Source organism: Cryptomeria japonica, chromosome 1 (assembly GCF_030272615.1).
Source record: "Cryptomeria japonica chromosome 1, Sugi_1.0, whole genome shotgun sequence".
Lineage (NCBI taxonomy): Eukaryota > Viridiplantae > Streptophyta > Pinopsida > Cupressales > Cupressaceae > Cryptomeria > Cryptomeria japonica.
This window is the reverse complement of record NC_081405.1, coordinates 240,076,930-240,093,099: the sequence shown is the minus strand read 5'-3', so window position 1 is coordinate 240,093,099 and position 16,170 is coordinate 240,076,930. Positions and strand designations below refer to the sequence as shown.

Below are 16,170 nucleotides of genomic sequence, written 5' to 3'. Positions count from 1 at the left end.
TTTCACTTATCAGTTTGTATATATATATATATATATCCCACTTTGACTAAGGCTTAGAGTTTATGGTTTAAGATTGATGATGGATAGTTAAGGTTATACATTCCGCTCCCTATCTTTCAATACTTTCCTTTAATTATCTTTCCCTCTCTTCCCCCCCTTCTCTCTCTCTCTCTCTCTCTCTCTCTCTCTCTCTCTCTCTCTCTCTCTCTCTCTCTCTCTCTCTCTCTCTCTCTCTCTCTCTCTCTCTCAGGTCTCTCCCTTTTGTAAGGTGTGTGCCCTTGGTCTCCTTGTGCTGTGCAGTATAGCGCTCAGGTTTGTGACATGGCTTAATCGCCCCTATGGATTCTATAAGTCTAGTGGTTGTATCGGGCATTAACAAATTGATCTTTTGGTGCAATAACAACATCACTTGTAACAAGTGGTATTAGAGCTTGGTCACAGGTTCAAACCCCTCGCTTGCACTGGGGGGATTGTTGCAAGGTGTGTGCCCTTAGTCTCTGTAGCGTCGTAAATTGTACGCACTTGCTAGGGTGGTACAATTTCACACCTAGTTTAGCACCCGCCTTGGTGCATTTTGCATCTTGCATTGCATTTCCCCTTTAGCACTTAATTAATTAAATTAATTAGGTCTAAGGTTCTATTTCATCATCTCCCATATCATAAAGTTGGGCCCTTTTCATTAAAGTGTGCCCCTTTCATTTTATTCCTCCAATACATCATTTAATCAAAAACCCTAATTAAGTCCTATTTTGAACTTTAAGGCCTGATTTCGAGGGTCAAAACATCTCTAAATCACCTGTAACTTCGGGATTCTCTCTAAAATCATCATATCTGATGGCCCTGAAAATTTGGTGAAAAGTTGTCGGGACCATGGCGCCGGGAGTGCACACGGTCCCGGACATTTTTCCCGAAATTTTAGGAGTGCGATCCAATCATAAAATAAAGCTTAACCCCAAGAAATTGGCGGGAGATTCAATCTCTAGGTCGGCCAAAAGTTGAAATTAAGACCTAGGGTTTCATATATAAGAGCTCTCTTTCTTCATTGGAAAGGATCCAAATTTTTTGGTTTGAGGGGCCTTCTATGCAGCGAAAGAGCAGATCTTTGAAGACTTCAACAACATTCAACATCCATCCATCAAGCATTCATCAATTTCATTCATCCATTTAGGGCTTTGAAGACATTGAAGAGCAATAGGGGATTACCGACTGAAGATTGGCTTGTACCCCTCCCTTGGGGTTGGGTATGATTTCATGTTTTTTTCATGTCTTTGCATAAGCTTCATCATATCATTTGTATTCATGCTTTAGATCACTTTGCATCTTGATTTGGAGCATTTACATTATCATTTACAAGCAATTAGGGTTTACTTTCTTGGTTGCTCTAGTTTGCTTACTTGCATTTTAGGATCTTGCACACACACTACTTTTACAATACAACTTGGCTATTCGTGGAGGTGGAAATCACCGAAGCAGGGGTTTGACTAAGGCAAAACCCTATATAGCCGCCTACCACACCTTTTCAGATATAAGTGCAGGTTTCGGGATTTGGACTACGCCGCAAGTTGCAGATTCGGGAAAAGCAGGCCGAGACAGAACTACACACCAAATTTCAGAGCAAAAGACCAGGACAGGGGCGTGGGGTGCCCTGGTCCTGCCAGGACAGGGGCGCTGGGTGCCCTGGTCCCTGGGACAGGGGCGCTGGGCACCCTGGTCCTCCTGACAGACAGCAATTTTCAGCATTTTTGACAGCTTTTCAGGTTGCAAAACAGCAGTTTCCACAGCAGTTTCAGGGGCAGAATCAGGACAGTGGCGCCCGCGCCCCCGTCCCGAACATTTTCATTCATATTTTAACACCGGGTACGCATTTACATTCTTATCTTGTCCTTGTGTTTACAGCTTTCCATTGTTTAAGTTCAATCCTGCAATCTTGTTATTAGTTCATACTTGCACTTTGGGGTTAGGGATTGAACTTGCATCATTTTATCTTTCAATTGCAACAAAGGAATAGAAATCCTAATAGGTAGCCCGTGGCTCTCTCTTCCACAAAAAGAAGTAGCCAATTGTGTGATACCTCTAGGCTCTTTCGTATTCCACAAGTGTGTGGTTGAAAGTGAGATTAGGGCATGTTTGCTTAGTGTCACTTTTTCCCTCACACAGTCTCCTTGTGTTGTGCAATGCAATGCTTGAGTTTGTGGCATGGCTTAACCACCTCCTATGGATTCTATAAGTCTAGTGGTTGTATCGAGCATTAATAGGTCAATCTTTTGGTGCAATGACAATCGCACTTGTAACACTCCCTCTCTTTCCCTCCCTCCCTCATAATCTCTCTCTCTCTCTCTCCCACTTTGACTATTACTTAGAGTTTATGGTTTATGATCAGTGATGGGTAGTTAAGGTTATACATTCCACTCCCTCTCTTTCAATACCTCCCTTTAACTCTCTCTCCCTCTTTCACTCTCTCTCTCCCCCTCCCTCTCTCTGGTGTGAGAGCACCCTTCAAAGGGCTCCCACCATTTGATTTTGTTGTGTTCTTGCTTCTTTAAGAAGCCATTGTAAATATAATAAGAGCCATGAGCTCATAGGTCTTATTTAGGTCCTAGTTTGGTCCTAGGTTCATGAGTCTAGGTTGACTTTTCTTGTGGAGTAGAGGATATGTGTGCCTTTGATGTGTTTAGGGTCCTTCTTAGCATGGTGGTGTCCATAGGATAGCCCAATGTGGGCCTAGGAGTCAAGAAAAGCAACATTGAGAAAGTTGCCCAAAAGTTGCAAAAGTCGCATGACAACTTTTCAAAGTTGTCAAGCAACTTTTCCACCTAGTAGGTCAAAATCCTTAGCTTAGCGTGGACAACCCTAATGTGGGCACACAAACCAAGGAAAGGGTACTATATGTAGTTGCAAACCCTAAGATGATGGGTTGGATGTTAGTTTTTGTACGACCCAAGGAAAGTAACTTGACTGTGACTGTAATTTTGTTGCCAGTAGGCACTAATGGAGCAATGAAGGATTGATAATGGATTGATCTTCAAGCAAAACTGTGTTGTGAATCTTATATGGTGTATATACCTTCATTTTGAGCATTTGGATTAGGTTTTGTTTTGTAGGTGTTGTGTGTTTGTAAATATTTTGTAAACTTCCTTCTTACTATCCAGTTTTTGGACTAGTTTGTGTCTATGGGTTGATAACTCCTTTCCCCATTGTGGAATCACCATGAAACCATGGGGAACAAGAGTAAAGACCCTGTACATTACTTCAGAGCAAGCAGGGCCCTTGAAGATGCAGGGAAGCCAACCAAAGACCCACTCCTAGGCGAGACTAGACAGTGCCCAACTAGGAAGGGTTAAAGTTGTAGAGGTCCAGGAGAGCAAGAAAGGTCAGAGGAGGATGCACCCTTTGGAAGAGTTGTATAGGGGTGAGTGGAGCACCATTGGTGAGAAGGAGGAGCTTCCACCAATCTAGAAAAGGTGGCAAGAACATCAAACCAACACTGTGACCCTGGCAATCCTAAAAACCCTCTTTAAAACCCTTAAAAACCTCAAAATTCACCTAGGGCAGTGTACGGACACTTGGAGGCCCAAAACTAGAAAAATCCTTGAGCCCTTGACAAATGAATAGCAGTTCTTTTGGGGAGTTTCACAAGCATATGCATCGTCTACAAGAGGGAGCCCTAAAAGTCCGGATAGGAGGCCTAATTGGGCACATTCCTTGTAGCCCTATTTTGTAGGAAAAAGACAAAATAGTGAAATCGGTAAGGGGTTGGAAGGTTGAAACCTCTTGGGGGCACATGAATGGATGAGAAACCTTGTCTAAGACCTGTCCTATCCTTGCTAGGACCTAAGAAGGTGTGGGACAAGCCAAACCCTTATTAGCCAAAGTAAGGGTTCTTTGAATCTCTTGAGTAGGTGAGACCTTAGGAGAAGTAATTCAAGTTGTCGGTGGGTGGATTGGGCAAGGTCAAGGGATTCCATAAAGCAGGGGAAGTCCTAGAGACCCTAGGGTGTGGTTAGAACACCTGGTGATCCAAGGAAAGGATCTGAGAGCATAGACTAGGCTAGTCTATCCCATTCCCTATCCCATCAGATTGGTATCAGAGCAAGTTAAAGATTTGGTGGACCGTGCATGTATCTATATTCTAGTGAATCAGTAGGGGAGAACAAAATGGTCACTAATGTAGAGTTGGCTAGGGAGGTAGAAGAGCAAAAGGAGAAGAACAGACTCCTTGAAGAAGATATGGGTGAGATAAGGGACAAGCTGCAAGAAGTGGTGGATCAGAGGACACATGGACCTTGGGGTGAGGACACCAAGGATAAAGGCAAGAAAAATATTGATATAGATGACATTATACCTGAACCAGACCCCTTGATCAATGAAGAACCCTTTGTAAAGGCCATTAAGGCTTTGAATACCAAAGCTTTTGAAGGATTGCCACATTTCAGTGGAAGGATGGACATTGACACTGTCATGGAATGGATTGAGGGTATGGAGAACCACTTTGAGTGTGAGGGGGTGACAGAAGCTCAAAAGGTTAAGGTTGCCACATCAAGACTAAGGGGAGCAACCTTGACATGGTGGAAGTACCTGCAAGAAGAGAGAGTTAGCATGGGGAAGCTACCTATTGCAAATTGGAAGGCCGTGGTGAGTAAGATCAAGGAGAACTACTTCCCAGAGGATTATGAAATCCAACTTCATAAGAAGAGACAGGGATTGAAGCAAAAAGACCTTGATGTGACCTCCTACACCGAAGAGTTTCAAAAGCTTTGTCTTAGATCCAAAGTCCAAGAAGAGGAATCTATCAAGGTGGCTAGGTATCTAAGTGGCCTAAAGTGGAACATTCAAGAGGAAATAAGCCTATGGACTCCCACCACTGTCCAAAAATGTCATCAACTTGCTGCCAAGGTGGAAGAGAGGAACAAAAGGAAAGGAGACTCTAATAATAGGGGTAGAGGCAGAGGTAGAGATCAAATGAATCACCGAGGTGGTTACCAAAGCAAGGCAAATAAGCAAAGGAACCAAGGAGAATCCAAGTTGACTGAACATAGCAGTGAAGCCAATCTCAGAGGAGGCCATTCTAGAGGAAGAGGTGCACAAGGGGGTCCAAGTAGGGGTAGAGGTACCGGCAGGGGTAACTCCTACTTTGCAACTATGAAATGTTACAATTGTGGTCAATTGGGACACCCGACCTATAGATGCCCTGACAAGCCTACCTCATCAAACAGTGGAAAGAGGGTTGCTTATGCTCATGAAGACACATCAAGCAGCAAGACACCTAAGGTGGACCATATTGAATCAGAGATTGGAGAAAATATGATGTTTAATAGGGTCTTGATAAGACAGCCGGTTAAGAATGAACCTAAGCATAGGAGAGCATTGTTTAGGGTGAGATGCAAGATCCTTGGAAAGGTTTGCAAGGTGATAGTTGATTCAAGGTCAACTGATAACATCATATCAGATGAGGCGGCCAAGAAGTTGAAACTCACAAGGATACCCCATACTAACCCTTACAAGGTGACATGGTTGAATCAAGAGCAGAGTGTACTTGTCAATGAACAGACTTGGGTAGAGTTCTCTATTGGAGGATACAAGGATAAGGTCCTTTGTGATGTGTTACCCATGGATGCTTGTCACCTATTGCTAGGTATACCCTGGCAATTTTATAGGAAGGTGATCTATGATGGAGAGGAGAACTCCATTTCCTTCAAGAAGGATAGCAAAACCTTTAAGATTCAGTCTTTGACAGAGAATGAAGAGGGAACCTCAAGAACACCTAGTGTCTTATTGGCTACTGGTAAAGAGTTCTTACACTTGCTACGTGAGGAGGAGACAGTGAGGTGTGCCATATTTGTGAAGCCAAAGGAGGAGGAAGACAAGTTGCAGGCAGAGGTACCCAAGGAGGTGAAGCAAATGTTGCAAGAGTATAAGGACATAGTGAGTGATGGAGCACCTGCAACACTCCCACCAAGAAGGTCTATAAGCCATCAAATAGACTTTGTTCCTGGTGCATCCCTACCTAATAAAGCTGCATATAAGCTCACACCTGACCAAAACAAGGAGGTGGTAAGGCAAGTGCAGGAGTTGTTGGAACAAGGACTGATCAAGAAGAGCATCAGCCCATGTGCAGTCCTGGTAGTGCTAGCATCAAAGAAGGGAGGCAAGTGGAGACTTTGCACTAATTCAAGGGCAATCAATATAATCACCATAAGGTACAAATTTCCCATTCCTAGAATAGAGGATCTAATGGATTGTTTAGGAGGTGCTATGTATTTTACCAAGTTGGACCTTAAAAGTGGTTATCACCAGATTAGAATTAAGGAGGGTGATGAGTGGAAGATTGCTTTTAAGACCACCAAAGGATTGTATGAGTGGCTTGTGATGCCATTTGGACTCACCAATGCCCCAAGAACCTTCATGAGGTTGATGAATGAGGTGTTAAAGGACTTCACAGGCAGGTTTGTGGTGGTGTACTTAGATGACATACTCATCTATAGCAGAACCAAAGAGGAGCACCTTGAACACTTAAGGTTAGTCCTAGAGAGGTTGCATGAAGAGAAGTTGGCAATCAACTTAGAGAAGTGTGAATTTTTGAAGCAAGAGTTAGTCTACTTGGGATTTGTGGTGTCTAAGGGAACCTTGAAGATGGATCCAAGCAAAGTGGAGGCAATCTTGAATTGGCCTGCCCCTAGGACAGGGACTGAAGTTAGGAGTTTCCATGGTTTAGCTCAATTCTATAGGAAGTTTGTGAGGAACTTCAGTGACATATGTGCACTAGTCCTTGACACCATAAAAGGAGGCCTTAAAAATAAGTTCAAATGGACTGAACAGGCTGCTAAAGCATTTCAATTATTGAAGCAAGAAGTAGCCACAAAACCCATCCTACTCTTACCTACTTTTGACAGGCTATTCACATTGGAGTGTGATGCAAGTGGAATTGCATTAGGGGGTGTATTGAGTCAAGAGGGAAGGCCTGTGGCATTCTTTAGTGAGAAGCTTAATGAGGCCAAGAAGAAGTGCTCAGCCTATGACCTAGAGTTGTATGCACTAGTTCAGTCTCTCAAAAAGTGGAGGCATTACCTACTCCCAAAGGAATTTGTGGTGTTCACAGATAACCAGACTTTGAGTTATATTAACACACAAGAGAAGCTTAGCAATAGACATTTGAAATGGATGGACTACCTCCAATCCTTCACCTTCACCATCAAGCATAAAAAGGGGCAACTCAACAAGGTGGCAGATGCTTTAAGCAGGAAGTTGTTGACAGTTCAAGAGTTACAATTGCAAAGCATAGGAATAGAAGTTTTCAAGGACCTCTATGAAGGAGATGAAGACTTCTCATCAGCCTACAAGGTTTGCAAGGAGTTTGAGAACCATTTTCATGGTGAGTATGCAGATTACACTCTCCAAAATGGTCTCTTGTTCAAAGGTAATCAATTATGTGTGCCTAGATGATCCATGAGGGAAAACCTCATCCAAGAAAAATATAATGGTAGTCTAAGTGGACACTTTGGAGTCAACAAAACTTTGGATCTAGTACAAAGGTACTACTATTGGCCCAAGTTTCCAAGAGATGTGAAAAGGTATGTGGAGCAATGTGGTGTATGTCAAAGAGCAAAAGGAGGATCAAGTAATGTAGGCCTCTATCAACCATTACCAGTCCCAAATAGGCCTTGGGAATGTATAAACATGGACTTTGTAGTAGGACTCCCCAAGACAAAGACATGTGTGGATAGCATCTATGTGGTAGTAGATAGGTTTTCAGTGATGAGCCATTTCATTCCATGTAGAACCACACATGATGCTAGCTATATTGCACATCTCTTCTTTAAGGAGATTGTAAGGATTCATGGACTCCCATTAAGCATTGTTTCTGATGTCATGGAAATGGGGACAAGGCAACAACAAAGTTCAATGTTAATAAGTTAGTTTCAACCATAAAAACAAAACAAAGAACTAAAAACCATTCCAAACATATCAAGAGAGATTTCAAAAAGCATGAAAGAAGTTTAACAAAATAAAAGAAAGGAGAAGAGCCTCCCTAAGATGCTTCCATGATGCCTTTTGATGCTTCTCCCTTGTTTCTCTCCTCTCCAAGTCCCAAATGAGTGTAGCTCTCAGCTTTTAGCACTAGCCATGGATGCCATATGGAGATTCAAGATGGTTGAATATGATAAGCAAATCCTATGCAAGTGTAGATAGTGATGCTATGAAAAAGCTCTATGCTAATGCCAGTATAACAACAATACTCTAAAATGCTTTCTTTTGCTTGAGGAGAAGGGTTCTATTTATAGAAGAAATGGGGAAATGAAGGGTTAAGATTGAATGGTTTAATCAAGGGCCAAGCTTGAAAGTTGGGGATCCATGTGCACAATTGGCACCAATAAAATGGTGACAAGTGTCAACATAGGATTGGGTTGAGAGAGGAGGTTGGAGGCATTAAAGGCCTGAGAAGACTTCATGGTTATCTAGAAGGTAAGGGTCAATTTCAGATAGGGACAACAAGTTCATGGGCCATTTTTGGCAAACTTTATGGAGGAGACTAGGAACTAATCTCTCATTTAGCTCAGCTTACCATCCACAAACTGATGGTCAAACTGAAGTCATTAATAGGGTGTTAGGCAACTTGTTGAGGTGTCTAACCAAGGAGTATGGGCAGACATGGGATCTAGTCATTCCACATGCAGAGTATGCCTATAATGACAGTGTGAATAGGACCACTGGAAGGAGTCCTTTTGAGGTTGTCTATGGTAGACACCCAAGGGGAGTGTGTGAACTCAGGGAACTTGGTTCCATGGAGATGAAGAGTGGTCAAGCAAAGGATTTCACTCAAACCATCAAGGAGATCCAAGAGCAGGTCAAGAAAGCCATCCTAGAATCTACTCAAAAATAAAAGGCCAAAGTGGATGAAAGAAGGAGAGAGGTTCAGTTCAAAGTGGGTGACTATGTGCTGGTCCATCTGAGCAAAGCTAGAATGCAAAGTGGTAAGCCTACTAAACTGCAAATGAAGAGGGTAGGACCTTGTAGAATTCTATCAAAATATGGTGAGAATGCCTACAAGGTTGAACTTCCTTTAGACTTAGCCATTTCACCAGTCTTCAATGTTGCTAATCTGATAATGTACAAGGGTGAGATAGCAGGGTAGACTGAGAATCAAGCCAAGGTACCGCAAGACTTGGATGTGAATGCCTTACCTCAAGTGAAGCAGCCCATAGTAGAGGAGATCTTGGAGTCAAGGGTGAAGAAGTCTACTAGACACCAAGTCTACATGGAGGACCTGGTGAAGTGGGTAGGTCAACCTGTGTCTGAAGCTACTTGGGTTGAAGAGAGCAAGTTCAAGAAGCTTGGCATTGATCCGGCTCTCCTCACTCCCCTAGTTCCTTAGTTTGTTGCAGAGGGGGAGTATGGTGCAGGAGCACCCTTCAAAGGGCTCCCACTATTTGATTTTGTTGTGTTCTTGTTTCTTTAAGAAGCCATTGTAAATATAATAAGAGCCATGAGCTCATAGGTCTTATTTAGGTCCTAGTTTGGTCCTAGGTTCATGAGTCTAGGTTGACTTTTCTTGTGGAGTAGAGGATATTTGTGCCTTTGATGTGTTTAGGGTCCTTCTTAGCATGGTGGTGTCCATAGGATAGCCCAATGTGGGCCTAGGAGTCAAGAAAAGCAACATTGAGAAAGTTGCTCAAAAGTTGCAAAAGTTGCATGACAACTTTTCAAAGTTGTCAAGCAACTTTTCCACCTACTAGGTCAAAATCATTAGCTTAGCGTGGACAACCCTAATGTGGGCACACAGACCAAGGAAAGGGTACTATATGTAGTTGCAAACCCTAAGATGATGGGTTGGATGTTAGTTTTTGTATGGCCCAAGGAAAGTAACTTGACTGTGACTGTAATTTTGTTGCCAGTCGGCACTAATGGAGCAATGAAGGATTGATAATGGATTGATCTTCAAGAAAAACTGTGTTGTGAATCTTATATGGTGTATATACCTTCATTTTGAGCATTTGGATTAGGTTTTGTTTTGTAGGTGTTGTGTGTTTGTAAATATTTTGTAAACTTCCTTCTTACAGTCCAGTTTTTGGACTGGTTTGTGTCTATGGGTTGATAACTCCTTTCCCCATTGTGGAATCACCATGAAACCATGGGGAACATGAGTATAGACCTAGTACATTACTTCAGAGCAAGTAGGTCCCTTGAAGATGCAGGGAAGCCAACCAAAGACCCACTCCTAGGTGAGACTAGACAGTGCCCGACTAGGAAGAGTTAAAGTTGCAGAGGTTCAGGAGAGCAAGGAATGTCAGAGGAGGATGCACCCTTTGGAGGAGTTGTAGAGGGGTGAGTGGAGCACCATCGGTGAGAAGGAGGAGCTTCCACCAATCCAGACAAGGTGGCAAGAACATCAAACCAACACTGTGACCTTGGCAGGCCTAAAAACCCTCTTTAAAACCCTTAAAAACCTCAAAATTCACCTAGTGCAGTGTACGGACACTTGGAGGCCCAAAACCAGAAAAATCCTTGAGCCCTTGCCAAATGAATAGCAGTTCTTTTGGGGAGTTTCACAAGCATATGCATTGTCTGCAAGAGGGAGCCCTAAAAGTTCGGATAGGAGGCCTAATTGGGCACATTCCTTGTAGCCCTATTTTGTAGGAAAAAGACAAAATAGTGAAATCGGTAAGGGGTTGGAAGGTTGAAACCTCTTGGAGCACATGAATGGATGAGAAACCTTGTCTAAGACCTGTCCTATCCTTGCTAGGACCTAAGAAGGTGTGGGACAAGCCAAACCCTTATTAGCCAAAGTAAGGGTTCTTTGAATCTCTTGAGTAGGTGAGACCTTAGGAGAAGTAATTCAAGTTGTTGGTGGGTGGATTGGGCAAGGTCAGAGGATTCCACAAGCATGGGAAGTCCTAGAGACCCTAGGGTGTGGTTAGAACACCTGGTGATCCAAGGAAAGGATCTGAGAGCATAGACTAGGCTAGTCTATCCCATTCCCTATCCCATCACTCTCTCTCTCAAGTCTCTCCCTCTCTTTCCCTCCCTCTCTCCCTCCCTCTCTCTCTCTCTCATACAAACAGGTCTCTCCCTCTTTGTCCCTTCCTCCCTCAGTCTCTCAGTCTCTCTTTCCCTTCCTTGTCACTCTATCTATCTTTGTCGAGGTGTCTCCATCTCTCTCTCTCTCTTAGGTCTCCCTGTGTGCATGTGTCTTTCTCTATCTATCTCTCTTTGGTATCTCCCACTATTTCCCTCCCTCATTCTCTTCGTCCCTCCATCTCACTTTGGTCTCTCCCTCTCTTTCCCTCCCTGTCTGTCTTTCTAGTCTCCCACTCTCTCCCCCCTCTCTCCCAAGTCTCTCCCTCTCTTTTCCTTTCTCCATCCCTTTCTTCCACCCTCCCCCCATCTCTCTTTCTCTCTCTCTGGTCTCTCCCTCTCCCTCCCTCCCTCCCTTTGGTCTCTCCCTTTCTTTCCCTCCCTCTCTCTATCTCTATCTTTTTGTCTCTCTCAAGTCTCTTCCTCTCTTTCCCTCCCTTCACCCCCCCCATCACACACACACACACACACACACACACACACACACACACACACACACACACACACACACACACACACACACACACACACACACACACACACACACACACACTTTCATGTCCTTTCCCTTCCTTCCTTCCTTCCCTCCCCCTCCCCCTCTCCCTCTCCTCTCCCCTCTCTCTCTCCCCCGCCTCTCCCTCTCTCTCACTCTCAAAAGAGTAATGAGAACCCATAAATCCCAAATCAAAACAAGATGGGCATTGGCAACCTATAAATCCCAAGGTGTAACAATCAAAAGAGCACAATTGATACAGGAGAGGTTTATCATTATAGTATCATCATCATTGTGATGTTTGAGGTGTGATACGCAATAAATCTATGCACGTTCTTGAGCTTTAACTAGTGTAAGTGATATGCCCAAATTCAAGATAGTGCACATATCTCTTTTAGTAGGATAGGGAAGGATCATCTACAAACAATATTAACCTTAGATTACTTGATAGTTAAATCAACTATATACTCGACCCCTTCACTCAATACTTGTATTCAATAACTTCCATTACCTAGAATAAATAAATAAAAAACCTCTTTATACTTTATCATTAAATAAAAATTAAACTTATTACAAATAACTATTAAGATGTTGACATTAAATGTGATAGCTCCTTCTTATATCACATTATTGATGAGCCCACTTATTATCTCTTTACGAGAATAAGTTTTCCCATATTGTGTCATCATTAAGCCCAAATGTAACCTCCATATGAAAGTAACTTACTTCATATATCATGTTGTTGATAAGTCCAAATATTATCCCAACATAAAAATAACTTTAATTCCTATATTACTTTGTTGATTAATCCCGATATTGTGTCCACATAAAAGTAACTTTACTTCTTATATCTTATTATTCACAAACCCAAATGTCCACCTCCCCAAAATAACTTTACTTCCTATATTAAATTATTTTCAATTTTATAAATTCCTATATCACATTATTCATGAACTCGTGTCAATGCCACACGAGCGAAACTTTACTTAAAATTGTTACGTCCACTTTAATCAACTCCCATTCACAATAGAATAACTATAAATTCCTTTTCGGTGCTTAAATTAGTTACGAGACTCCACAGGCCACTGGGGCGGAGGAAATGTATCAATGCTATGATCCAATGAAGAATACTCCAATAAAACAGCCCTGCCAGCTTTGTGCAAAACCACTCTTGTTTAATTTCAAAACCGCCTTTCTACAAACAAAATCGCCTAAATTCGCTCGCTCAGGCAAGCAAACAGTAATATTGTGTTCTAGTTTACCCAAGGCCGCGATGTCGGATCTGGTTCTGAAGCCGAACGTCATGCCAGCGCTGGTGGTTGTAGGCTCTGCCAATGCCGACATATATGTGGAAGTGGACAGAATTCCGAGAGAAGGAGAGACAATTGCTGCTCGGACGGGGCAGACGCTGGCAGGCGGGAAGGGCGCCAATCAGGCCGCCTGCGCCGCCAGGCTGGCTTATCCTACCTATTTCATCGGCCAGGTATTTTTCTGCTTCTGCGGAATATAATTCGTTTGCAACCACGGAACTGCAAATTTATTATTATTATTATTATTATTATTTAATTACGTGGCTGTGCTGCTAAAAATGGGGGTAGCCTTCAAGAATTAGAATATGCATTCTTTTTGTCACAACCGGACAACCCGCTAATTGAGGATGCAAAGACTTGAACTGAACTAAATAATCTTCAATAGTAGGAAATGGATTAATAGAAAGAGATGTTAATTCTGCCTCTAGTTTCAAAGTTCTAACGTCACTAATTGAACCAAAGAGATCCTTATATTTATCCCATACCTCTCTAGGTATAGTGCACTCCTCAATGTGAAAGAATAAGGAACCATGCATATCAATCAAGCCCATCACCCCATCACATTTGTTCCTATGTGCAAACTCCTCATACTTCTTGGTGAAGGTATGTAATGTCCCCTATTAAGAGGTTGCCAATTCCTAAGAAGCAACATACATTACTACTTATTATGCTACATTAATTACATATTAAATAACTATGGTTGCTCATTTTACAACTGATATTGTCCTTATTTAAGCTCTAATCGTAATCCCTTCTAATTCTCAACCTTGGATGGGGATTTACTTGTCTAGGGTGCGATGACACCACCTCCATAATGCAGCCCAGATTTCAAGAACATCTGTCCATTCACCCTTGGGGCTCATAATGCAGCCCAGATTTCAGGATCATCAGTCCATTCACCCTTGGGCTCATCTATTTTTAGGATGGATTTACTCTGCCTCTCCCTAACAACACCACGCCTCTCCTTATGGGGGGAAGAATTAGAATTGATTAAGTACTTATAGTATGATTATATTGATATCTTATTGTACTATGAATGTATACGAAATTAAGTATGACTGTCATACATATTTCAGTCTATATTAATATTACTATTAAATTCTGCATAAGAACATTATCAGGCTTCATTTATTAAGCACATCCCCATGCACACCACCAAGAACAAGGATGTTACTACCTGTAACTTTAATAACAGTTCTGAAATGATCTGATCAATGGTCATGTCACTGGATGCTTTTGATTCCTTTCCTTTATATCTCTCAATGTGAGGGAGAGGTCACACCTCTTCATTATGGATGCCCTTTAGCAAGAGACACACCTGTTCACCATTACCACCCTTTGAAAGAGTGCAACTCTTCATTACTTCTGCCCTTTGAAAGGGATACAACCTTTCACAATCAGATCTGCACTTCTGATTCCCAAATTATCCCCTTTTCAAATGAAGTTCTCTTCTTCGTTTTATATCTCATGTTTGAGGGAGTCACAACTTTTCATCTTATGCCTTTTGACCATTCATTAAACTGAACTAAATTTTAGTTATGGTTATGTTTAATTTTATTCTTTTATATTTATAATTTTATTATTAAATCCTATTTTGAAAAGAGGACATTACAAGGTCGGTTGTTCTTCATTCAAGGTAGACCATAATCTCCTAGACTTGAGCTTTTATGATTTATCGTTACCTTCCATGTGTGATAATTATGATGAGTAAGAATTTCGAATCCTGATTTAGCCATGTGAGCCACAACACACAAATTGAGCAAAATAGCAAAATATCTGAAACCTCCAAGATATGATAAGCAGCTAAGATATGATAGGCTAAAAAAATTTGCCATGGGGGAGGGGATTTTGTATTCCGTCACTAGTCCGTTCATTATGGATTCCTTATGGGTATAATAATGACGAAAATAACTTTGTGGTTTCCAGAGGAAAAAAGTGTAAAAAATGGACGATTTGACAGGCATTTTTTTGGGTTTTTAGGCCTTCTGGACACATTGACAGAGTCGGATTTGGCCCAAACTGCTTCAGATGATCAGCTACCTCCGAGAGCTGGCAACTAGCCATCTTCAAAATTTTGAAACTTTGGCAAAAATGGTTGGACTTGGACGAAACAAAATCCAAAACTGACTTTCTTTAGTGCCTTGGACTCAATGGTGAGCTCAGATTCCCTCCAATGCTAGCCAAAGTCAACCTGCAATGGAAATATCTATTCTAGCTATAGCTCAATTATCCGATATGGGAAGGGGTTTACTTGGCCAAAACTCTAATACCATTTTGAAATGATAATGAATCCATAATGAAGCTGCAGATTTCAAGGATCAACCAAGAAAGATGCCTTCCACAAGAGAATGCTCGAACATGAGCTTGCATTAACAATGAGATTGAATTACTCAATGAGATATGAAAAAGATATGTTACAATATACAATAGGCTTTGCTTATGTAGGCAAGGTGATGAGATAGGATGACAATCACCCTGGATACAAACATTCAATTTTCAGTGCATAATATTAAATTCTTAAAGTCTAAAAGTAAATAATGAGATATGGCCCCAATATAAGACAACTTCTAGAATGCCACCAAGGATAACTAACATGATCCTATGAACAAAGATTGAAAACTAATGCAACATGCAAGTTCACTAATAGATTCTTTGTTCCTTAGTAAAAAATGTTCCACTCTCATATGAATTTTAATGTTGTGTATTAAGAATTCTATAATGTACGTGTCAATATGATAATGACTTATCAATGTTATCATATATATATTCCAAATTTCCCTATATTTTTAAAAAATTCTTATTTTTTATACAGCTGTCCTCTTTGCTGTCTCTTGAAATCCCCCAAAATGGCCTAAAAAATCTGTTTTGGAAATGCATCCGTGTCCCTTGCCGTCCCCATCTTGGAAACTTGGTGGAACATAATTTTTGATTCATTGTAGCTATTAGAAAATATATAAACAGTTTAAAATGTGTGCCAACTTTTGTTTATCCTAACCTTAGTTTTTGTAAATGCTGATTGGGAATAGTTGTGTGTCTTGATCTAAGAAAATGAAAAACTGTCATTCCTAATGATGTGGATTCTGCTGGTGTCTCCCCCTAGTCAAGCTGCTGAATTCGCTTCTTAATTTAATTTTTTGCACCTGTAGTTTGTTGTTCCTATGAAACCCTTTATATAGGTTTGCACTCATCATGAGCCATGTGCTTGTATACACAAGAATTTTTTTTTCCCTTATACAAAAAGATTGCCTTTTGTGTAGGCATGTAGGGCCTGTATACTAGATGCCGTTTTCACTTATA

The 16,170-nt window shown here is 41.5% G+C and overlaps 1 protein-coding gene across 1 annotated transcript in view; it reads left to right on the top strand.

Moving 5' to 3' along the window:
• The first annotated feature begins 12,591 nt into the window (after positions 1–12,591).
• The window catches only part of LOC131034170 (ribokinase), a 56,461-nt gene continuing 52,882 nt past the window's right edge, over positions 12,592–16,170 (top strand). Inside the window, exon 1 of the mRNA XM_057965560.2 lies at positions 12,592–13,046. Within this exon, the coding sequence (XP_057821543.2) occupies positions 12,663–13,046 (384 nt within the window). The 5' untranslated portion in view covers positions 12,592–12,662. The remainder of the gene's footprint in view (positions 13,047–16,170) is intronic.